The sequence below is a fragment of the Doryrhamphus excisus genome, linkage group LG8 (genome assembly GCF_037039965.1).
Source record: "Doryrhamphus excisus strain RoL-2023G ecotype Guam linkage group LG8, RoL_Dexc_Guam_v1.1, whole genome shotgun sequence".
Lineage (NCBI taxonomy): Eukaryota > Metazoa > Chordata > Actinopteri > Syngnathiformes > Syngnathidae > Doryrhamphus > Doryrhamphus excisus.
This window is the reverse complement of record NC_136364.1, coordinates 5,462,802-5,489,539: the sequence shown is the minus strand read 5'-3', so window position 1 is coordinate 5,489,539 and position 26,738 is coordinate 5,462,802. Positions and strand designations below refer to the sequence as shown.

The 26,738-nt window shown below is 33.1% G+C and overlaps 1 protein-coding gene across 3 annotated transcripts in view; it reads left to right on the top strand.

The window, feature by feature from the left end:
* Positions 1–26,523, top strand: part of rsrc1 (arginine/serine-rich coiled-coil 1) — a 163,163-nt gene extending 136,640 nt beyond the window's left edge. For all 3 annotated transcript variants that reach the window (XM_058080727.2, XM_078792671.1, XM_058080731.2), the window contains exons 8-10: positions 18,748–18,854; positions 22,926–23,030; positions 26,316–26,523. In XM_058080727.2, the coding sequence (XP_057936710.2) occupies positions 18,748–18,854; positions 22,926–23,030; positions 26,316–26,408 (305 nt within the window). In that variant the 3' untranslated portion in view covers positions 26,409–26,523. The remainder of the gene's footprint in view (positions 1–18,747; positions 18,855–22,925; positions 23,031–26,315) is intronic.
* Positions 26,524–26,738: the final 215 nt, after the last annotated feature.

Here is a 26,738-nt window from a genome sequence, read left to right as displayed (position 1 = left end):
TATTTTTTTTTTTTAATTGTATTCTAACCTGTGTTAACCCACTCAAGCTTGGTTATTGTGTGTAGCTGCTCTATAGGAGTCCACAACTCATTTTTTTAAATTGTATTCTTACTTGTGTTAACCCACTCAAGCCTGGTTATTGTGTGTAGCTGCTCTATAGGAGTCCACAACTCAATTTTTATTTTTTTTGATTGTATTCTAACCTGTTAGCCCACTCAAGTTTGGTTATTGTGTGTAGCTGCTCTATAGGAGTCCACAACTCAATTTTTATTTTTTTTAGATTGTATTCTAACCTGTTAACCCACTCAAGCTTGGTTATTGTGTGTAGCTGCTCTATAGGAGTCCACAACAAACAAATTTTAAATTGTATTTTTACTTGTGTTAACCCACTCAAGCCTGGTTGTTGTGTGTAGCTGCTCTATAGGAGTCCACAATTCAATTTTTATTTTTTTTAGATTGTATTCTAACCTGTTAACCCACTCAAGCATGGTTATTGTGTGTAGCTGCTCTATAGGAGTCCACAACTCAATATAAAGGGTCGAAAAATTTGCATAATAGTTTTCATTGTAACGTATCCTGTGTTAACCCACTCAAGCCTGGTTATTGTGTGTAGCTGCTCTATAGGAGTCCACAACTCAATTTATTAATTTTTTTAAAAAATGTATTCTAACCTGTGTTCACCCACTCAAGCTTGGTTATTGTGTGTAGCTGCTCTATAGGAGTCCACAACTCAATAACAAAGGGCCGAAAAATTAGCATAATTTTTATTGTATTATAACCTGTGTTAACACACTCAAGCTTGGTTATTGTGTGGAGCTGCTCTATAGGAGTCCACAAACAAATCAATTTTTTGTAAATTATATTCTAACCTGTGTTAACCCACTCAAGCTTGTGACACTTATGATTTCAGTTTTGGCTGAAAATATTGCTTTATAGTCATATTATTATAACCGGGTCGAAACCGACACTAACAATACAGTGGTCATAATTTCAACCAGACCATTTAAAAAAAAAAATTTGGGGGTTTTATTTTGTTGAAATAGAGTTTCCTGACAAAGTCAAAAAAAGCCTTGATGCAATAAATAAATAAATGTTATGTGATTCTTTTTATGAATTAAAATGAACACAAGAGGAGGGTTAAGATGTTATTAGTCGTTATTATATGTTTTTATATAAGCCAACCAGGAAGTATATGGCTTTTGTGCGCCCTCCCAACGAAGAAAGCTGAGTGATTTTCATGTAAGAAAACCTTGTTTGTATTGATTCCGCCATGACGGGTGGACTTCCTTCCACGGCCTGTCGTTACGTGCGATAAACAGCCTGATTTGTCGTGTTATTATGTTCAACGCCATGAACACTCCAATATGCCGATATGTCTATTTGTTCCGGGAATAAAGCGTGCTTTTTTGGAGTCACGACAAGGGAAAAAAAAGAAGAAGAAAAGCGATTCATTACACTTTAGCTTCATAGGTGATTTTTAAAAAGGCTTTGCTGGAAACTTGGATAAAACTCATCCTGGTTTTTTTTGTCTGGCCGGGAGATTGATTGATTGGAGATGAAAAGTGCCACAGGCTGTCTTTATTTCCTGTCTATTCATTCAGGTGTGTGCATGATGCACGACCCCCCCTCCCCCCTCCCCACCCTAAACCCGCATTGAGACCATTAGTTATGCAAGGCTGGTAAGCACTGAATCAGAGTTATGGTCCCCGGGGAAATAAATTTGGCAGAAAATCAGTGTGAGAAGATTTAATTATCACGTGAAGACCTTTTTTTTTTTTTTTTTTTAATTGCCGGGGCCCACTGAAGCCCAAACCCAGTTAAGCCGCCAAAAAAAAAAATACCTCGAATAAATAAAAAATGAAGTATTCTCCTTTACCTTCTGCCACGTCTCAATTTGTTTCATTTCAGCGCGATAAGCCAAGTAATTACCGTTTTATTGATTTTTTTATCACGGCAAATTTACCCCCACTTAGTCCCATCATGACTGGGGGTGGGGGGGTATGATTGGGTGACCTGTCCCGTGCGCCGCTTTTTTTAAAAATATTGGTTCCCTGATCGTGATCATTGATGGTTTTTATCGGACGTCCCTAATTTCATAATTTTAATAGATTATTAAATGATCACTATTCTGTGGGGCTGGCAACCAGTCCAGGGTGTACCCCTGCCTTTTGTCCAAAGTCAGCTGGGATAGGCTCCACTATACCCCCGCCACCCTAAAGTGGATTTCCCAATATTTTTTAGTAGTCGTAAAAGAGTATATTTTTTACAATTTTTACTCAATTTGTTTCATTTCAGCGTGATAAGCCAAGTAATTATCGTTTTATTGTTTTTTTTATCACGGCAAATTTCCCCCCCACAATTTAGTTTGCAGCTACATTAACATTGTTTATTAGTTCATACCATTGGTGTCCAAAGTGTGGCCCAGGGGGCATTTACGGCCAATGCCTGTTTTTTATTGGCCTGTAGCACATTCTTAGAATATTATTAAATAAGAATAAATAAATAATAATAATAAGTTGCACTTCTGTGTGAGTATTGTCATAATATTATGGAAAATGTTATAATATTATGAGGGTTAAGTCAAGACATTATGAGATTAAAGCCATAATTAAATAATGAAAATCTGTCATTTTATGACATTGAAATTGAAATTAAAATTAAAAAATGAAGAAATTTATTTTCAAAATTAAAAAAAATATTAAAAAAAAATAATTTAAAAAATACAAAAAATAATTATATTAATAAATACATAACTTCAATTATATTAGGAAAGCAGGAAGTGAACAAATGTAATCAGTGGAGGAGTTTGTTTTTTTCCCCCGGCTTGCTAATTGATAGAAATTAAGCCATTAAAATTAATTAAAAAATACAAAAAATCATTAAAAAAATACAAAAATTAATTAAAAAAATACTTAAATAACTTCAATTATATTAGGAAAGCAGGAAGTGAACAAATGTAACAGTTGATCGTAAAAGTACCAGATGGAGGGGTTGGATTTAATAATTAAAATGAAAATTAAAAAAATTTAGAAATTTATTTTCTAAATTTAAACAATTATTTTTAAAAAATACAAAAAATAATACAAAAAATACAAAAATTAATTAAATGAATAAATAAAAAAACTTCAATTATATTAAATTTAAATTAAAACAAAAAATAAGTTCAGTTATATTAGGAAAGCAGGAAGTGAACAAATGTAACAGTTAGTGATTGTAAAAGTACCAGATGGAGGGGTAGGATTTAATAAGCTTTGCTTCTTCCTACTCCTTTTGGACATGTGGAACTGGGAACTGATTATGGGATGCACTCAATTGGAATCTGATGCATGTTCTAACGAAAAAAATAAACATTTTTAAAAATGATTTAAAAAAATAAAAAAATTATAAAAAAAAATATATTAAAAATGCATTTTAAAAATACAAAAATGTATTAAAAAATACAACAATTAATTAAATGAAGAAATAAATACCTTCAATTATATTAGGAAATCAGGAAGTGAACAAATGTAACAGTTACTGATTGTAAAAGTACCAGATGGAGGGGTAGGATTTAATAAGCTTTGCTTCTTCCTACTCCTTTTGGACATGTGGAACTGGGAACTGATTATGGGATGCACTCAATTGGAATCTGATGCATGTTCAAATGAAAAAAAATAAATTTTTTAAAAATGATTAAAAAAAAAATAAAAAATATATTAAAAAATGCATTTTAAAAATACAAAAAGTTATTTAAAAAAATACAGCAATTAATTAAATAAAGAAATAAATAACTTAAAATTATATTAGGAAATCAGGAAGTGAACAAATGTAACAGTTACTGATTGTAAAAGTACCAGATGGACAGGTAGGATTTAATAAGCTTTGCTTCTTCCTACTCCTTTTGGACATGTTAAAATTAAAATTAAAATTATTGTATAATAAATATTATATATAATATTAAATATAATTATTATATTTGATTTATGTCTTTCATTTGTGACCGACTCAGTAGATAATTTAGATATTTAGTAATTAGGTTAAGTTCCACTCAACCTCATCTTACGTCCTTTTGGTAAATAAACTCCCCCCTCTATAATAGGTGCAGTGTACCTAATGATGTGTCCAGTGAGTGCATATTCATAAAGGGTCGGCGTGGGCGTAACGTATGATTGTACACCATAGAGCAGGGGTGTCCACAGTGCGGCCCTCCAAAGTACTTTTGGACCTTTTTTAGGTCCAAAATCCAAACACGGATGTTCCCAAACAATACAAATATCCACACAAGCTATATTATACTATGATACAATTTCTGTATATATACTATATTTGTATGAATATACATTGAGATGTAAATACTGCATGATAGCAGCTGCAGCATTACTTCACTCAAACCAGACTATTAGTCTACAAGTGAGGTCGTAAGAGGAGGGCTGGGGGGGGGCATTTTCCTAATTAATTGTTACTCGGGAACACACACACGGCCGTGACCTTTAACCATATATTTTGCAGCGGACCACACACACACACACACACACACACACTTGCTGTCAAGCAGTCCAATGAAGCGGGAATCAATTAGAACCTGAGCGAGTTGCTCGATGGCTACATGTCAAGAAGATTGTCATGTGGGAGGCGTGTGTGTGTATGTGTGTGTGTATATATGTGTGTGTGTGTGTGTTAGCTGAGCATGTTTCCTGGATTCGGATGACATCATTTTCATTTTAAAGAGGTTTCTCCAATTAAGTAATTAGCTGCTTGGTGTTGGTTCATGAAAAAAAAAAAGAGTTGCTGACCGACTGAGGGAATGAAAAACCGAACACACACACACACTTGCATTAGGACGTCCTCATTTAGCGTCAAGTAAATATCCTGGAATGCTTGTTGTTTCTGGTAAAAAGGGCAGGTCTTGATATTGTCATCACACTAAAACAAGACCGTGCTCAATAAAGACGGACAGCTCGGACGTCGGCGTATTTCAGCGTGGAAACTAAATCGTTTACGTTACGTTTACGTCTTACCAATGATAATTCATGGACTAAAAATGCAATTATTAATGTTTAGTCAAGCGGCCAAGTCTGCCTTTGGGGTTGTTGATAAGACAAAAATGGCTGCCGCCTTTAAGATCTCACCACTCAGCCCGTGAAAGACTTGAGCGTTTAATGAGATTCCGTGATGCTGACCAGGCGTACAGCGTCGCCTAACACTCACACATACACACACACACAAACACACACCTGGTTTGTGTTATCCATCCGTGTTTGCACTTATTACCATGGTGTTGGCAGCCGTGTCGCGAGTGGGGCTAACATCGGAGAGCTGCAGCAGCTTGAGAAAAAAGAAAAGAAGAATTTAGCTGCGCTGTTAAGCATTGCTTCTATTTTTCGATTGTAATTCAAGATACAAGCAGTTGATGTTTGCTAAATACAAGGATGAAGAGTCTTGAACCAGTCATGATGTGCTATATATATCACTATATTGACACTTACTATGGTACCCGTTATGGCATTGGATGGTCAGTATGCGACCAAAAAATTAATTTAAATGTTTGTATTTTTCTAAATTAATTTTTGTATTTTTTAAAATAATTTTCTAATTTTGAAAATAATTTTCTCAATTTTTTTATTTTAATTTTTTGTCACGTACCAAAGTACGAGGTGATATGACCATACAATGACATAATGGGACAATTTTAATTTTTATTTTAATTTTTATTTTTATTTTTATTTTTATTTTTATTTTTATTTTTATTTTTATTTTTATTTTTATTTTTATTTTTATTTTTATTTTTATTTTTATTTTTATTTTTATTTTTATTTTAAAAATGTATAAAAAAATTATTAAAAATTAAAAAATGTCTTTAAAAAAATAAAAAAAATACAAAAATCTAATTAAATAAATAAATTTAATTATATTAGGAAAGCAGGAAGTGAACAAATGTAACAGTTACTGATTGTAAAAGTACCAGATGGGGTGGTAGGATTTAATAAGCTCTGCTTTTTCCTACTCCTTTTGGACATGTTAAAATTTTAATAAAATAAAATACTTTCAAAATTAAAAAATTGATTTAAAAAATACAAAAATAATTAAATTAATAAATAAATAACTTGAACTATATTAGGAAAGCAGGAAGTGAACAAATGTAACAGTTAGTGACTGTAAAAGTACCAGATGGAAGGGTAGGATTTAATAAGCTTTGCTTCTTCCTACTCCTTTTGGACATGTGGAACTGGGAACTGATTATGGGATGCACTCAATTGGAATCTGATGCATGTTCAAATGAAATAAAATTAAAATTTAAAAAATTATTTAAAAAATTTAAAAATGAATTTTATTTTTTTAAATTTTTTAAATACAAACATTTATTGGAAAAAAAACAAGTTATTTTTAAAAAAAAATTAAATAAATAAATAAGTTCAATTATATTAGGAAAGCAGGAAGTGAACAAATGTAACAGTTAGTGATTGTAAAAGTACCAGATGGAGGGGTAGGATTTAATAAGCTTTGTTTCTTCCTACTCCTTTTGGACATGTGGAACTGGGAACTGATTATGGGATGCACTCAATTGGAATCTGATGCATGTTCAAATGAAAAAAATTAAAATTTAAAAAATTATTTAAAAATGTATTTTATTTTTTTTATTTTTAAAAATACAAAAATTTATTAGAAAAAATACAAAAGTTATTTAAAAAAATTTAAATAAATAAATAAGTTCAATTATATTAGGAAAGCAGGAAGTGAACAAATGTAACAGTTAGTGATTGTAAAAGTACCAGATGGAGGGGTAGGATTTAATAAGCTTTGCTTCTTCCTACTCCTTTTGGACATGTGGAACTGGGAACTGATTATGGGATGCACTCAATTGGAATCTGATGCATGTTCAAATGAAAAAAATTAAAATTTAAAAAATTATTTAAAAATGTATTTTATTTTTTTTTATTTTTAAAAATACAAAAATTTATTAGAAAAAATACAAAAGTTATTTAAAAAAATTTAAATAAATAAATAAGTTCAATTATATTAGGAAAGCAGGAAGTGAACAAATGTAATAGTTTGTGATTGTAAAAGTACCAGATGGAGGGGTAGGATTTAATAAGCTTTGTTTCTTCCTACTCCTTTTGGACATGTGGAACTGGGAACTGATTATGGGATGCACTCAATTGGAATCTGATGCATGTTCAAATGAAAAAAATTAAAATTTAAAAAATTATTTAAAAATGTATTTTATTTTTTTTATTTTTAAAAATACAAAAATTTATTAGAAAAAATACAAAAGTTATTTAAAAAAATTTAAATAAATAAATAAGTTCAATTATATTAGGAAAGCAGGAAGTGAACAAATGTAATAGTTTGTGATTGTAAAAGTACCAGATGGAGGGGTAGGATTTAATAAGCTTTGTTTCTTCCTACTCCTTTTGGACATGTGGAACTGGGAACTGATTATGGGATGCACTCAATTGGAATCTGATGCATGTTCAAATGAAAGTAAACCATTACCATTACCATTACTGTAGATCCCCCCATTCATAGTGGTTATGTTCCAAGACCACCCATGAATGGCAAATAATTGATGCACCTGTGAAAATGTCTATTTTTCTACACACAGCTCGGTCCTCCTGGATTATATTCTGGATTCATGTCCAGAACGTCCAGAACCCCAAGAGTGTTGGCATCATACTTGTCTGTTTCTGATACATTTGAATTAGACGACTCATATTGTGATTCCACAAATCTGCAATTGTACGCATCGTGCATGAATGACCCAAAAAGGTTACATCCTAGCCATCGTCTTTGGAAATGATGATTATTTTTTTTTAGTATTGGACCTCGTTAGATCCTAGTGAAGTCAGCACTTTATTTCACAACGGGGTCAGCTAAGGAAAGGAAGGTGTGATGGGAAAAAGGGGGTAGAAGTGTGGCGGCAGATAGCGGCGGCACGGCGACATGGCGGCATGGCGGCACGTGGTCGCCTGTGTCATCCTGTCATTAGCAGCTTGTTTGGGTCTTTAATTCATCATTCCGTCCGTTTTATTGACTGCAGAGGGGGGAGAGATCACTATCAAGTGTGTGTGTGTGTGTGTGTGTGTGTGTGTGTGTGTGTGTGTGTGTGTGTGACACCCAGTCACCAGCTGCATTTAATTTCCTGATGCCAAATAGATATCATATAAAATATCACATCAACATATCTTCTCAAGGTCAAATCATGACAGGTTCCTGTCCGAAAAAAAGTGTGCGGTAGCCCAACCTTGCTTTAAAATTAAAATTAAAATTAAAATTAAAATTGAAATTAAAATTAAAATTAAAATTAAAATTAAAATTAAAATTAAAATTAAAATTAAAATTAAAATTAAAAAATTATTTTCAAAATTTAAAAAAAAAATTAAAAAATACAAAAATTATTTAAAAAATACAAAAATTAATAAAATGAATAAATAAATAACTTCAATGATTTTAGGAAAGCAGGAAGTGTACAAATGTTTGTTTTGGCATCATGGCAGACTCGTTTTTATTATTAATAGAGTGTAACAGGTGCTCCGAGTGGTCAAAGAGTGCTACATTGTCTATTTCACTTTCTTATGCACTCCAAATCATGATTGTAATTTTAAAAAAGAAGTTATTATATAGTTAATTTGATGGTCCTTTTTTTTCTGATGCAGATTTGTCCCTAAGCAGCTACATTAACATTGTTTATTAGTTCATACCAGGGGTGTCCAAAGTGTGGCCCAGGGGGCATTTACGGACAATGCCTGTTTTTTTATTGGCCTGTAGCACATTCTTAGAATATGATTAACAAGAATAAATCAATAATAATTTGCACTTCTGTGTGAGTATTGTCATAATATTATGGAAAATGTTATAATATTATGAGGGTTAAGTCAAGACATTATGAGAATAAAGCCATAATTAAATAATGAAAAGTTCTTAAAAGAAATGTCATTTGATGAAATTGAAATTGAATCTAAATTTATTTTCAAAATTAAAAAAATATTTTAAAAAAAATACAAAAATTAATTTTAAAAATACAAAAATTAATTTTAAAAAATACAAAAATTAGTTTAAAAATACAAAATTTAATTAAATGAATAAATAAATAACTTCAATTATATTAGGAAAGCAGGAAGTGAACAAATGTAACAGTTACTAATTGTAAAAAGTACCAGATGGAGGGGTAGGACTTAATAAGCTTTGCTTCTTCCTACTCCTTTTGGACATGTTAAAATTTTAATTTAAATTATAAAAAATAATAAAAATTAAAAACGTAATAAAAAAAATACAAAAATGAATAAATAAATAACTTCAATTATATTAGGAAAGCAGGAAGTGAACAAATGTAACAGTTACTGATTGTAAAAGTACCAGATGGAGGGGTAGGATTTAATAAGCTTTGCTTCTTCCTACTCCTTTTGGACATGTTAAAATTTAAATTTAAATATAAAAAGAATACTTTCAAAATTAGAAAATTAATTTTAAAAAATGGAAAAAGTAAATAAATAAATAAATAACTTCAATTATATTAGGAAAGCAGGAAGTGAACAAATGTAACAGTTAGTGATTGTAAAAGTACCAGATGGAGGGGTAGGAGTTTATAAGCTGTGCTTCTTTCTACTCCTTTTGGACATGTTTAAATTAAAATTATTGTATAGTCAATATTATATATATAATATATACTATTAAATATAAATATTATATTTGATTTATTTATTTGTGACCGTCTCAGTAGATAATTTAGGTATTTAGTATTTCGGTTAAGTTCCATTCCAAGTCATCTTACGTCCTTTAGGTAAATAAACTCCCCCCTCCTTTATAATAGGTGCAAGTGTACCTAATGATGTGTCCAGTGAGTGCATGTTCGTAAAGGGTCGGCGTGGGCGTAACGTACGATTGTGTGTGCAAGCTCTCACGGGAAGGCACATTAAACTGGCTTAGCCACCTGCTCGGCCATCGGACATCTCGCTTGCTCGCAAACACACTGACGCACTATTAGCAAGGCATACATGCGTGCTCGCCGTCCTCCGGGACCCACTTGAGACATCTGTCTCTGTTTTCCATCATTCTGCACTGGCCCGTTGACCTCCGACAGCCACGGGCGGCGGCGTCACATCCTGCTGTAGCAAAGCCTCACCCCCACACACACATATTTTTATTCGAAACTCCTACTCCAGTTTGGATTGTGTGTTTTTTTTTGTCTTGTGTTTTTAGCACCAGAGGCCACGGCCTATTAGCTATGCAAATATTGACATGCAGCTCTGGCCTGCCAGCTATCAATTGGAATCAGCAAATCGATGGGCCTAATAGCTGCTCATTAGCCACTTGATGCATTTGCAAAGGCCGACATCGGGAGCTGTCAGCGGCTCATAATCAATACACTCTAAAAGTATTAGCCAGCCAAAGCCCCCCCTCCCACTGTGGCCCGCACCTTCTCAGGGAATGGAGCAAATCGGACTCGGTACTATTCAAGTCATTGCTTGTCAACATGGAGATGTTGCGTACATATGTAGTAGCGTTACATGTTATTTTTTGTCATGCCCCCCCTGAAGGGACAGAAATGCCGAGTACTATAAATGTGTACATGGTAATGGTAATGGTAATGGTTTAATTTCATTTGAACATGCATCAGATTCCAATTGAGTCCATCCCACTCACTAATTATTTTTTTATTTTTTAAATTATTTTTTGTATTTTTTTAATTATTTTTTGTATTTTTAAATTAATTTTTGTATTTTTTTATTTTAAAATACATTTTAATTTACATTTGTTCACTTCCTGCTTTCCTAATATAATTTAAGTTACTTTTTTACTTAATTTTACTTTTAATTTTAATTTTAATTTTATATAATTGAAGTTATTTATTTATACATTTAATTAAGTTTTGTATTTTTTTAAATTAACTTTTGTATTTTTTTTTTTAAATAAATTTCTCAATTTTTTAATTTTAATTAAATTGGTAATGGTTTAATTTCATTTGAACATGCATCAGATTCCAATTGAGTGCCTCCCATAATCAGTTCCCAGTTCCACATGTCCAAAAGGAGTAGGAAGAAGCAAAGCTTATTAAATCCTACCCCTCCATCTGGTACTTTTACAATCACTAACTCTTACATTTGTTCACTTCCTGCTTTCCTAATATAGTTGAATTTTTTTTATATTTTTATTTTAATTTAATATAATTAAAGTTTTTTTATTAATTTAATAAATTTCTGTATTTTTTAATTGATTTTTGTATTTTTTTTATTAAATTAATTTTGGAAATAAATTTCTCAATTTTTTAATTTTAATTTTAATTATTAAATCCTACCCGTCCATCTGGTACTTTTACAATCAGTAACTGTTACATTTGTTCACATCCTGTTTTCCTAATATAATTGAAGTTATTTTTTAATTTTAATTTAATATAATTGAACTTCTTTATTTATTCATTTAATATTTTCTTGGATTTTTTATTAATTTTTGTATTTTTTTTATTTTTTTAAATTAATTTTAATTTTAATTTTAATTTTAATTTTAATTTTAATTTTAATTTTAATTTTAATTTTAATTTTAATTTTAATTTTAATTTTAATTTTAATTTTAATTTTAATTTTAATTTACAAGGTGATATGACCATACAATGACATAATCGGTCATATCACATGTTGGCAGATGTGTTTGGATTGGCAGGATCGGAACAAAACATCCACATCTTAGCTTTGAGTTATATTGAGCAAAGCAAATTACTGTAATGCCCGCTCCAAGAATGGGCCCCAGGCCCGCCTTTGGACACCCTGGTCTCGAAGATGTTGCTAACTTGTGCATTGAAAGCATCACACAGCTTGACTCCCGTGTTGAATGGCTGCTATTTAACAAAATAAGTAATATTTGCACATCGTGGCTCCCAGGGTGGGTCCCCCCGTATCGGCCCCAGCATGCAGCCCCGCTAAGCTTAACCTGGCTGTTTGATGCCAAGTACGGCGAGTGTGTGCGAGCCATGGTGGGGGGGGGTTACACAAACAAGAGCAGCTCGCCTACAGGTGAGGCCCACAGGAGAACATCCAAAACCTGACTCGGGTGTTGTCGCTGCAGCCCAACGTTGGCTAATGAAGCCAAGTAAAGGAGGAACAACATGGGTGCGCATGCTTTGGGCAGATGGGGAGCATGTGGGCGGATGGGAGAGGGAGCGGAGGCTGGCACCGGGGCAGTTGGCCGCTGGTGCAGAGACGAAGAGCGAGGAGGAGGAGGAGATGGGGGGGTAGAGATAAATCATTAGAGAGCAGGTTATTGGAAATGCAGAGAGATAAAAGAGTAAAGAAGGCAGTAATTGCCTTAAAGATCAGACTACAAAAGCATTACTGTGGATTTTTACAAGGCCGGCCAGCAACAAAAGAGCAGTAATTTATGAGCTCGGCGTAAGAGAATCGCATAATTACATTAAAAATTAATGCTAATGAGGGCTAAAAATGGGGAAGGTGCTTATTATGAAAGTTTGTATTCATCTTCCCAGGGCTGAGTGATGGCGAGTGGCTTGATTAATGGCTTAATTTCTATCAATTAGCAAGCCGGGGGAAAAAAAAATAAAAAAAAAACTCCTCCACTGATTCGGGCCTGACATTGAGGATTGAATTACATCTTTACAGCAGCACAGGGACGACGAGGGGGTGCTTTCATTGAATGCTGGGAATTCTGCTGTGTGAGCATGTCCTTCTGTTAAGGATGCTGATATTGTCTGGTGCTTCATTTATTCATTTAATTAATTTTTGTATTTTGTATTTTTTTTTATTTTGAAAATAAATTTCTATATATATATATAATAATATATATTATATATATAATATTTATTATACAATAATTTTAACATGTCCAAAAGGAGTAGGAAGAAGCAAAGCTTATTAAATCCTACCCCTCCATCCGTTACTTTTACAATAACTAACTGTTACATTTGTTCACTTCCTGCTTTCCTAATATAATTGAAGTAATTTATTTATTCATTTAATTAATTTTTGTATTTTTTTTTATTAAGTTTTTAATTTTGAAAATATTTTTTTTTAATTTTGAAAATAGATTTTTTATTTTTTTTATTTTAATTTTAACATGTCCAAAAGGAGTAGGAAGAAGCAAAGCTTATTAAATCCTACCCCTCTATCTGGTACTTTTACAATCACTAACCGTTACATTTGTTCACTTCCTGCTTTCCTAATATAATTTAACTTATTTATTTATTAATTTAATTAATTTTTGTATTTTTTTAAATTAAGTTTTTAATTTTGATTTTTTTTATTTAAATTAAAATTTTAACATGTCCAAAAAGAGTAGGAAGAAGCAAAGCTTATTAAATCCTACCCCTCCATGTGGTACTTTTACAATCAGTAACTGTTACATTTGTTCACTTCCTGTTTTCCTAATATAATTGAAGTTATTTTTTTATTTTAATTTAATATAATTTAAGTTTTTTTATTCATTTAATTCATTTTTGTATTTTTTTATTATTTTTGTATTTTTTTAAATAATTTTTTAAATTTTGAATTTTTTTTTTTAATTTTAATTTTTAATTAATTTTAATGGCTTAATTTCTATCAATTAGCAAGCCGGGAAAAAGTGATGACAAAAGTGACCTTTTTATTTTATTAACAACAAAAATCATGAAAAATCATGTAAATTCAGAAATAATGATGATAATGCCCGACATGATGAAAAAAGGTCCCCTCCCATTCCGTGTGGAAGTGGTAAGTTTATGGCTTCTGACTTTGTCCTTCTTCCCCACTCCGTTTGAACACTTACATTTTTAATATGTAAATTGGACTAACCTATATATATCACTATATTGACAGTTACTATGGTACCCATTATGTCATTGTATGCTCATATCACTTCCTACTTCGGTACGGGACAAAAAAATAAAATTAATATTAAAAATTGAGAAATTAATTTTCACAATTAAAGAAATATTTTTTAAATACATTTATTTAAAAAAAAATTATTAAATTAATAAATAAATAACTTCAATTATGTTAAAATGTAATTTAAAATTTGAAAAATATTAAAAAATAATAAAAAATAATAAACAAATAACTTTAATTACATTAGGAAAGCAGGAAGTGAACAAATGTAACAGTCACTGATTGTAAAAGTACCAGATGGAGGGGTAGGATTTAATAAGCTTTGCTTCTTCCTACTCCTACTCATGAAAAGTCATGTAAATTCAGAAAATGATGGGAACTCGACAGGTCGGAAAGCAGCACATCTCGGTGATTAAGTCACCGAACCATGGCATGCCCGACATGACATGATGAAAAAGGTCCCCTCCCATTCAATGTGGAAGTGGTAAGTAGGCTTCTGACTTTGTCCTTCTTACCCAATCCGTTTGAATACTTAAATTTTTAATATGTAAATTGGACTAACCTCAAACAATGCACAACGATGAGCCAATTCAAGAAACAATACAAGCAGTTGATGTTTGCTAAATACAAGGATGAAGAGTCTTGAACCAGCCATGATGTGCTATATATATCACTATATTGACACTTAGTATGGTATCCATTATGGCATTGGATGCTCATATCACCGAGTACTTTGGTACGTGACAAAAAATTAAAAAATAAAATTTTAATTAAAATTTAAATAAAAAAATATTTCAACAAATTTTAAAATGTATTTAAAAAAAATACAAAAATGTATTTTTAAAAATACAAACATTTATTTTAAAAAATGCAAACATTTATTAAATCAATAAATACATGTATTTTTATTTTTATTTAATAAATTTTAGAATTTTTAATTTTTGTAAATTTAAAGTTAAATTTAATCAAACATTTAGTAAAACATGCATCAGATGACAATTGAGTGCATCCCATAATCAGTTCCCAGTTCCACATGTCCAAAAGGAGTAGGAAGAAGCAAAGCTTATTAAATCCTACCCCTCCATCTGGTACTTTTACAATCACTAACTGTTACATTTGTTCACTTCCTGCTTTCCTAATATAGTTTTTAGTTCTGTTTTTTTTTTGTCACGTACTGAAGTACGAGGTGATATTTGATTTGATTTTTTTCATTTTAGTTTAGTCACGTACCGAAGTAGTTTTGAAGCTATTCATTTTTTAATTTTAATTTTAATTTTAATTTTAATTTTAATTTTAATTTTAATTTTAATTTTAATTTTAATTTTAATTTTAATTTTAATTTTAATTTTAATTTAGTCACGTACCAAAGTAGTTTTGAAGCTATAAATTTTTATTATTTTTTAATTTAAATTTTAATTTTCAACTGCTTGTATTATTAATACAAGCAATTCTTAATAAAATTAAGTTCTTCATGCGTTGGTAACCCAAAGACCAGCTGTAATAATAAGCATAAACATAAACACAAATCAACGATTGTGCTGAATATATCCGTTATTTGTTAATGCACTTCTCAAAAGATTTGTGAATATTAATAATATTGGTGCTCCACAAATGGGACCCAAGTCAAGTTGTCTATTATGTGTTGTTGAACAGCTCCCTCTGGTGGCGGCGGCGGCAGTTGCACCTGTCCGCTCCCAAGTGAAAGTTAAAGAGGTCATCTTCCCTCGGCTGCAGAGATTGTCCACGCTGCTCTTAATCAATGGAGTAGACAAACAGCTATTTAGAGACAACAATAGCGTATTGATCCTGAGGCCGCTCATCGGTGCTGGTTGTCTGTCTAACTAATCTTAGTAATGACTCCCGCTCCTACTTCAATACACACACATGTACACACATGTACACACATTTTGCTGCAGTTTCCGGGATTCCGACGTGCTGTCGTGCTTTCCGCCCATCTCACTTTGCACTCATCACCGTCACACAAAGCGGGTCTAATGCGCTGACAGTCCAATTCACTCGTCAGATAACGTGTCGATATTAAATATCAACTTTGACCTCTCCGGGCTGCAAAATGCGCTCACTCGTTATTGATTTTTTTTTTTTTTTTTGCGGTCCGCCTCTGAGCTCTACTGGACTCCCAAGTCCATTATTTTAGATTTAGCTCATGAAATAACATATCTTCACAGCTGACATGTGACAAACACAATGTATCAGTGTATTCTGTGTTTGTAAAATAATAATAATAATAATAATCTTAATGGATTCCTGCAGCAAAGCCCGGTAGCGCTAATGACGCCATGACAAGCCTTAAAGGCTTAATTCCACTTGTCACTCACTTGTCCCATTCTGCAGGGCATTTCAATCAAATGAGTTAGTTTGGGCCTTATTATCAATTATTATATTGTGTGTGTGTGTGTGTGTGTGTGTGTTGGAGCAGAGACAAATATTCATGTATTCATTACCACCTCGCACCATGAAGATGTGTTGAGACGCCCTAATGACCTGAATTAATCCTTGCTAAAATAGTATTGCAGTATAGCATGGAAGTGGATTGGAGTTTTCTATTGGAAATACAGCGAATACCCATTCAATCCAACAGTGAAACGTACTTACTGTTTGGTGAGACACACAAGCACCAGACTTGATTGTAATTTTTTTTCTTGCAGGTTTGAATTATAATAATTAAAAAATAATAAATAAAAAAATAAAATATAATAAAAAATAATAAAAAATTAAAAATTAAAATATAAAAAAATAATATGTAAAAAAAAAACGGGCTCAATTTAGAACCCCAGATGTCACTTCCTGTCCGTCACTAATTTTACAGTTTTGTTTTTTTTTTTTACTAAATAAGACATCCGACTTGCCAGTCATGTTGCCAGTTTATATGTTAAAAGTTGAAATACTGAAAAATACCAAAAAAGCAACTGGCGGGCCGGATTCAAACGCTTGGTGGGCCGCATGTGGCCCCCGCGCCGTAGTTTGCGCACCCCTGCTCTATGGTTTAGTCTGAGGTGTTTAACAAGTGGCAGTAAACAACAACATCGATTCTTTAACAAGATATACCTCCCGAGTTGTCCACAACTGATGCTGTTAGCGGCTAGCATTAGCCGTACACCCCCCAGCTAAACGCTCAACCCCACTCACCCCAGTCAGTTAGCAACAAATGCTAGCAATCCGTCCCAATGATGCAGTTTTACAGTTAACAACAAAAAACATGTCTGACTACTACTACTACTACTTTAATAAGCATGTTGTTCTGCATTAGAGCATGGGTGTCTAAAGTGCGGCCCGTGGTCCATGTACAACCAGTGGCTGATTTTTTTTTATGGACACTCAGTAAAAAACAGCAAAAGTGGGGGAGTCATTTTTCAGAAATATTTAAATTGTCATAGTATTAAGAGAAAAAAATGTTGTAATATTTGTAAACTTGTAATACTATGAGGAAAAAATAATTTTGAATCAAAGTTCAAATATTAAACCAATTTTAAAAACAAAAATTAATAGAGGTTAAGTTAGGAAAAAATATGACCAAAACAAAATATATTATGGAAGTAAACTGTAAATTTGTGTAGCTTATCTGACTCACGCTGTCATCTTACAAAGAACGCTAAACTCATCACACAGCGACTTAACACTAAAAAGTTATACCTAAGGAATATACATTTTTTTTATACATTTTTCCATAATGCATTTTCTTTGAGTAAAGAATTTAATTGGAGGACAAGCAGCATAGAAAATGGATGGATGGTGCTTCTGTCCACCAGGGAGGCTGACGTCATTGCAGTGCTTCAATGAATGCTCAGAAAACTTTTAAAGTTTTTTTTTTTAATTTAAATTAGTGTTGGTAAATGTTTGTATTTTTCCCAGGTATATCTTTTCAGTGTTAAGTTACTGTGTGATGAATTTAGTGTTTTTTAAATTGTAAATTGTTTGTTTCTTTCGGCTTTTTTTCTGATTACGGAGTCGCCACAGCAGTTGTTTTGATCCACATACTGATTTTGGCTTCCTGACAAATACCAATGATGCTTACTAGTAGAGATTCGAACCTGGGGCGTTTGCAAAAATGGCCACTTAGGCAGGCTGTTTTCTTTAACGTTTGAACACCTTCCTGCTTTAGAGGTACAAGTTTCTGATACCGTTTTTGTAGTCGCAGTTGGAAAATGTCCAACTTAACGTTTTTTATTGAATGCAGCATGAGGACGTAGATAGTATACACTAGATAGTGTTTGGGGCTAACATTTAGCATCCCTGATTGAGGGTTGTAATAAAATATCGGTAACGTTTTTGTGCATTCGCGTGTGTCCACGTGGGCGTACATGCCTCGCCCGTGTGCGATTGACAGATGGAGAGATGGGAGCGTGCAGGAGAGGATGCAATGATGGGGGATGGAGAGGATGACCATTGACTCATCAATGGTGTGATTGACAGCTACAGAATAATGCCACTATTCAGATTTTTTTTTTTTTCCTGTAAAACTTTACTTTGCGTGTATCCTCCTACGCTGATTCTTGCATGATTCATTGCGTGATGTTCAATTCCTGATGTGTTTATATGCAGGAGTCATTTACCGGAAGAGCTTTGCGTCTGATTGGACAAAGCGGAGCAAAGATAGTCTGCAATGCACGAAAAGTGTATGAAAGCTAATCCTATTTCTGTCTCCGTAATGAAATTCCATTGCAGCCGGTTTGTGTTCCGATTTGTGATGATTATTTTACAATGCATTATTCCCGGTCCGCTCATCTTGTTACCATTTATTTGCCTTCTTTCGGGCCACGACGTGCCCTTGGCGGCGGAGCCTGAGACGCTCTCGCTTGGAGATTGGAATAATATCAAATATGTCCGATTACGTGTCTGAGAGCATTATGCGGACGGATCACATGTAATCGGCCGTGGACCCGCTCGAACCGGCGTACGGTAACAGGTGACCCCTCCCACTCTTTGAAACTGTGTGTTTCAGATGGAAGTTCTCTGGAGGACCAAGTGCGAAGGATAAAGGACATCGAGGCCATCGAAAGCGACTCCTTTGTTCAGCAGGCTTTCAAATCATCCCGGGACGGTATCAAGGTGCAGTCCGTCTCTATCGCTCTTTTATTGAATTCTCCCAACCCGCACTGCGCCGTCTGTCCGGGGACCGGCCTGCGACAAATCAAACGTCCCCATTTGTTTTTTATCAGCTATCCTGTCTCCCTTTTTGGTAGCACAGACAAAACACAGAAGTCATTATTGAAATGTTCCCTCAACTAGATTTGTTGGTCATGTGACAACATGTGACAGCTACTTGGAGGACACACAAGGTCAACAACCATGTTTTTTTTTATGTACACAGTGGATTGGAAAACGGTTTGCATGTTTTAGGTCATCAAACGCATTTAAAAATGACTCAATGACAACACAACTGAAATGATAGTTATTATTATTAAGGTAAAAAAGAAGAAAAATCCAAACCTACATGGCACTCATTCATTCATTCATTTTCTACTGCTTATGCTAGTAATGCTAATAAATGAAAAAAATTTAAATCTAACATGCTAATGTTAGCATGCTAACACACAGCATAATAGTATTAAACGTTGCCCGGCTTTGAAAATTAGCATGCTAACACCTGACACGACAGTGCTGACTGTCAGCTAAAACAGCTAAAAATGCTACTATGCTAATATTAGAATGCTAGTAATGCTAATATTTTTTTCTTTCAAAATTTCAAGTTTATTTTTGAACATGAAAACATACCATGCAAGGATTTGAATTCTAACATGCTAATGTTAGCATGCTAACACATAGCATCATAGCATTAAACGTTGCCCAGCTTTGAAAATTAGCATGCTGACACCTGACACGACAGTGCTGACTGTCAACTAAAACAGCTAAAAATGCTACTATGCTAATATTAGAATGCTAGTAATGCTAATATTTTTTTCTTGCAAAATTTCAAGGTTTTTTTTTTTAACATGAAAACATACCATGCAAGGATTTGAATTCTAACATGCTAATGTTAGCATGCTAATACATAGCATCATAGCATTAAACGTTGCCCAGCTTTGAAAATTACCATGCTGACACCTGACACGACAGTGCTAAGTGTCAGCTAAAAAAGCTAAAAAACGCTACTATGCTAATAGTAAAATGCTAGTAATGCTAATATTTTTTTCTTTCAAAATTTCAAGTTTATTTTTGAACATGAAAACATACCATGCAAGGATTTGAATTCTAACATGCTAATGTTAGCATGCCAACACACAGCATCATAGCATTAAACATTGCCCGGCTTTGAAAATTAGCATGCTAAGACCTGACACGACAGTGCTAAGGGTCAGCTAAAACAGCTAAAAATGCTACTATGCTAATATTAAAATGCTAGTAATGCTAATATTTTTTTCTTTCAAAATTTCAAGTTTATTTTTGAACATGAAAACATACCATGCAAGGATTTGAATTCTAACATGCTAATGTTAGCATGCTAACACATCGCATAATAGCATTAAACGTTGCCCGGCTTTGAAAATTAGCATGCTAACACCTGACACGACAGTGCTGAGTGTCAGCTAAAACAGCTAAAAATGCTACTATGCTAATATTAGAATGCTAGTAATGCTAATATTTTTTCTTTCAAACTTTTCAAGTTATTTTTGAACATGAAAACATAACATGCAAGAATTTGAATTCTAACATGCTAATGTTAGCATGCTAACACATCGCATAATAGCATTAAACGAGTGCTAGTAATGCTAATATAATGTACCGGCAAGGTTAAATGTCTCAAACAAGTGCTGTGACCTTTTTTTTTTCTTTGTGGAGTTATGTGTACCTGACACGACATTGCTAAGTGTCAGCTAAAACAGCTAAAACAGCTAAAACGCTACTATGCTAATATTAGTGTGCTAGTAACGCTAATATAATGTAACGGGAAGGTTAAATGTCTCAAACAAGTGCTGTGACCGTTTTTTTTTTCTTTGTGGAGTCCTTTGTACCTGGCACGACAGTGCTAAGTGTCAGCTAAAACAACTAAAAACGCTACTATGCTAATATTAGAATGCTAGTAACGCAAAATATAATGTACCAGGAAGGTTAAATGTCTCAAACAAGTGCTGTGACCGTTTTTTTTTTCTTTGTGGAGTTATTTGTACCTGGTACGACAGTGCTAAGTGTCAGCTAAAAAAGCTACAAATGCTACTATGCTATTATTAGTATGCTAGTAATGCTAATATAATGTACCGGGAAGGTTAAATGTCTCAAACAAGTGCTGTAACCTTTTTTTTTCTTTGTGGAGTTATGTGTACCTGACACAACAGTGCTAAGTGTCAGCTAAAACAGCTATGCTGTGTCAGCTATGCTAATATTAGAATGCTAGTAATGCTAATAAAATGTACTAGCAAGGTTAAATTTTATTATTTTATTTTATTTATTTGTATAAAATTGTAAAATAATAAGTTTCATTTAAAAACTGTATTTTGGCCTCCAGTGGGGGTGTACTCATCTTTGTAAAGGCAGTATATTTGATACATACAGTTTGTGTATTAGAGCTCATTAAATTGTGACTAACCCCAATACAGCCTTATTGCATACAGCAGTCCTGTACTACCACCTTGTGGACAAATGTAGGCCTGCAACAACCTTTCTAAGAAGTACATGCAAGTACAAATTCAAGCTGACTGAAGGTAAATGTACTTGTCACACAGGAAAATAATAAAAAGAATATCTAACACTATTACACTAAACTATATACACTACTAAGTTTTTCTTATATACTTAAAATCAATAATGAGCATTTTTGTCAAGATCTTAAATGCAACGTTTTTGCACAAAGTCTGCAGATGTTGTGTTGCACCTTCTTCTTAACGGCAATTCAAAAATATAGAAAAAATATACAATTGATGAAATAATTGATAAATGTATTTTATTGACACTTTTAGTCATAAAATAAATAATTGTAAAAGTTTTATAAAATATAAAGTCATTTTACTATTATTTATTATTTATTATTTATTATTTATTATTTATTATTTATTATTTATTTTTTATTATTTATTATTTATTATTTATTATTTATTATTTATTATTTATTATTTATTATTTTAGTTCTTTTTTATTGTATTTATTATTTTATTAATGTATTTATTATTATTTATTTTTATTTATATTATTTATACAGATGTGTTGCACCTTCTTCTCAACGGCAATTCAAAAATATAGGAAAAATATACAATTGATGAAATAATAAATGTATTTTATTAACACGTTTAGTCATAAAATAAATAATTGCAAAAGTTTTATAAAATAGAAAGTCATTTTATTATTTAGTATTTAGTATTTAGTATTTTAGTTCTTTTTTATAGTATTTATTATTTTATTCATGTATTTATTATTATTTATTTTTATTTATATTATTTATACAGATGTGTTGTACCTTCTTCTCAACAACAATTCAAAAATATAGAAAAAATATAGAATTGATGAAATAATAAATGTTTTTTTAACACTTTTAGTCATAAAATAAATAATTGTAAAAGTTTTATAAAATAGAAAGTCATTTTAGTTTTATTTTTTATTTTTTTAAATATTTTATTTATTTATTTATTATTTTGTATTTTTATATATTTTTTTATTATTTTATTTATGTATTTAGTATTATTATTTATTTTTATTTATATATTTATTTAATTATTTATTTATTTATGTGTTTATTATTTATATGTGCCCTGTGATTGGCTGGCGACCAGTCCAGGGTGTACCCCGCCTCTCGCCCGAAGACAGCTGGGATAGGCTCCAGTACCCCCGCGACCCTCGTGAGGAAAAAGCGGTAGAAAATGAATGAATGAATGAATTATTTGAGTGTTTGTTATTTGAGTGTGAGGGATGAGCTTGGGGGCTGCACGGTGGGGGAGTGGTAAGCATGTTGGCCACACAGTCAGGAGATGGGGTATCCTCCCACATTCCAAAAACATGCTAGGTTAATTAGCGACTCCAAATTGTCCATAGGTACGAATGTGAGTGTGAATGGTTGTTTGTCTATATGTGTCCTGTGATTGGCTGGCGACCAGTGCACGAGTCCGCCTCTCGTTAAGCGGTTAAGCATTATTTGTGTAAATCAGTCAATCAATGTGTGACGATTCCTGCTTCTGTTGCATTTTCCTTCAGACGGAGCCCGTGGTGAAGCAGGAGTCAGACCGCCCGGATCCTGTGGACGTCCACCTTTCCACATCCATCGTCTACAACGACACCGATACTCTGGCTCATCCTGCCGTAAGTGGTCACCGTGGCAACCCCTAACAATAACATGTCGGCAATCAGGATCTTTTTAATCCGCAGTAGAATAGGACTGTTAGTCCGAAGTGGCGTGCACATAGCATCCTCCTTCAATCACCCCCCCCCCCCCCCTGCGGTGCGATGATGAAAAACGAGAAGGGAAACTTTCAACTCCTCTAATGCTCCCTGGGGCGTCCCACTCATCTATCTCCACTGGGGAAACTAAGTTATGAGCTGACGTATGCTGATAACCCCCCCCATACACACACACATATAAATACACAGTAGGCCCCCGCGACAGGCTGATGTATGGTACCAATATGCCCCAGGCAGGCCCGGCCCCCGCTTCCAATTAGAACAGATGAGCCCCATTAGCCTTCGTAGTGTCACCCCACCCACACACACCGCCTCATTAGCAGGGCCGACAGACGAGAAGTCGCCGGTGTCGAGTGTAACGTAGAAAATAACACGCATGTCGTCGAATGATACAGTACATGATATGATTTAATATAATAGAATTAGGCTTGGAGAACCCCCCCCCCCACCAACCACATATTGTGATTTACACCATAAATATTACTACTGCATTGATTGTATCTACATATTTACATTTCTTCAACATGAAAACATACCATGCAAGGATTTGAATTCTAACATGCTAATGTTAGCATGCTAACACATAGCATAATACCATCAAACATTGCCCGGCTTTGAAAATTAGCATGCTAACACCTGACACGACAGTGCTAAGTGTCAGCTAAAACAGCTAAAAATGCTACTATGCTAATATCCGAATGCTAGTAATGCTCATATTTTTTCTTTCAAACTTTTCAAGTTATTTTTGAACATGAAAACATACCATGCAAGAATTTGAATTCTAACATTCTAATGTTAGCATGCTAACACATAGCATAATACCATCAAACGTTGCCCAGCTTTGAAAATTAGCATGCTAACACCTGACACGACAGTGCTGAGTGTCAGCTAAAACAGCTAAAAATGCTGCTATGCTAATATCAGAATGCTAGTAATGCTAATTTTTTTTCTTTCAAACTTTTCAAGTTATTTTTGAACATGAAAACATACCAGGCAAAGATTTGAATTCTAACATTCTAATGTTAGCATGCTAACACATAGCATAATAGCATCAAACGTTGCCCGGCTTTGAAAATTACCATGCTAACACCTGACACAACAGTGCTAAGTGTCAGCTAAAACAGCTAAAAATGCTACTATGCTAATATCAGAATGCTAGTAATGCTCATATTTTTTCTTTCAAACTTTTCAAGTTATTTTTGAACATGAAAACATACCATGCAAGAATTTGAATTCTAACATGTTAATGTTAGCATGCTAACACATAGCATAATACCATCAAACGTTGCCCAGCTTTGAAAATTAGCATGCTAACACCTGACACGACAGTGCTGTCCGCTAAAACAGCTAAAAATGCTGCTATGCTAATATTAGAATGCTAGTAATGCTAATATTTTTTTCTTTCAAACTTTTCAAGTTATTTTTGAACATGAAAACATACCATGCAAAGATTTGAATTCTAACATTCTAATGTTAGCATGCTAACACATAGCATAATAGCATTAAACGTTGCCCGGCTTTGAAAATTAGCATGCTAACACCTGACACGACAGTGCTGTCAGCTAAAAAAAGCTAAAAATGCTACTATGCTAATATTAGAATGCTAGTAATGCTAATATTTTTTTCTTTCACACTTTTCAAGTTATTTTTGAACATGAAAACATACCATGCAAGAATTTGAATTCTAACATGCTAATGTTAGCATGTTAACACATAGCATAATACCATCAAACGTTGCCCAGCTTTGAAAATTAGCATGCTAACACCTGACACGACAGTGCTGTCCGCTAAAACAGCTAAAAATGCTGCTATGCTAATATTAGAATGCTAGTAATGTTAATATTTTTTTTTTCAAACTTTTCAAGTTATTTTTGAACATGAAAACATACCATGCAAAGATTTGAATTCTAACATTCTAATGTTAGCATGCTAACACATAGCATAATAGCATTAAACGTTGCCCGGCTTTGAAAATTAGCATGCTAACACCTGACACGACAGTGCTGTCAGCTAAAAAAAGCTAAAAATGCTACTATGCTAATATTAGAATGCTAGTAATGCTAATATTTTTTTCTTTCAAACTTTTCAAGTTATTTTTGAACATGAAAACATACCATGCAAGAATTTGAATTCTAACATTCTAATGTTAGCATGCTAACACATAGCATAATAGCATTAAACATTGCCCAGCTTTGAAAATTAGCATGCTAACACCTGACACGACAGCGCTAAGTGTCAGCTAAAACAGCTAAAAACGCTACGATACTAATATTAGAATGCTAGTAATGCTAATATAATGTACCAGGAAGGTTAGGTGCCTCAAATAAGTGCTGTGACCTTTTTTTTTTTGTGAAGTTATTTGTACCTGACACGACAGTGCTAAGTGTCAGCTAAAACAGCTAAAAATGCTACTATGCTAATATTAGAATGCTAGTAATGCTAATATAATGTACCAGGAAGGTTAAATGTCTCAAACAAGTGCTGTGACCTTTTTTATTTTTTTCTTTATGGAGTTTTGTGTACAAATGCTGAAAATAGTCCAAACTCGCAATGTTTAAAAATCCTTTGTGGATTCACCCCCGAAATTTAAACAGTTTTTCCGTATCCCATTTCCGACAGTTACTCAAAATTTCATCCAAATCCATTCAAACTATTCAAGTTATTTTGAACATAGACAACCAAACAAACAGATAACAAACAAAAACATAAATCAAAGACAAAATATTCAGAGAAAGAAAACTTAAGAGAAAAAAGTGAAATATGGAAATATAGTCTTAATATTACAAAAACAAAATATACTACTAAGAAGCAAAAGTAAGTATTTAAAAAATGTTTAAAAATAGCAAAAATAGGGTGGGGGGTAGTAAATTTCATACTTTATTTTTTTGGCCTTGCATTGTGTCAGTATGTGGATTTTTCAGTATACTTTTTCTTGTGATCATGATCACAAAATCATGATTCAAGGTTAAAAATGAAGCTACACGCAAGACTCTGTTCAAATATCGCTTGCTTCCTATCAAAGCCCGGTCGCCTTTGCAGTGGAGGTAAACAAACACCCTGAATCTGGATGTAGCTGAATCACCTTTCCATGACACGCAGTGATTCTAGCGACAAAAACCTTGAAAACCCATCTTGAAAATTGCACGTTGCGAACAAAAATGTCTTGTTTTGCTCCTTGTCCTGCAGCTGTTCATGGACAAAGACAAAGCCGAGGACCTGTGGCTCAACAGACTGCGGTCCCTACGCCAGGAGAGACTCATGGGAAGTCCTGTGTCCTAACATTGAACCTGCATCATTTGAATTCATTTCATTTCCTGTTAAATGATGGTCGCATAGGAATTGATAATTTTTGTTGTGTTTATCTCTTCTAAGAGCACCGTTAATAAAGTCGTCTTCTGCTTGCATCGCTTGTGTTCAAACTTGTCCATGACCTCCCTTACTTGATGCCGTTGAGTAACTCATGTTTATGGCTTTACTTTTAATTATGAGTGACAATTCAAGGCAAGTGCAGAGAATCCAGAGCTTGGAGCGGGGAGGCCTATTTCTGGAACAAGCCAGATGGTAAATCTATACTAAGCGTGGGACACTTTGTCACTCCCTTTGCTCCAA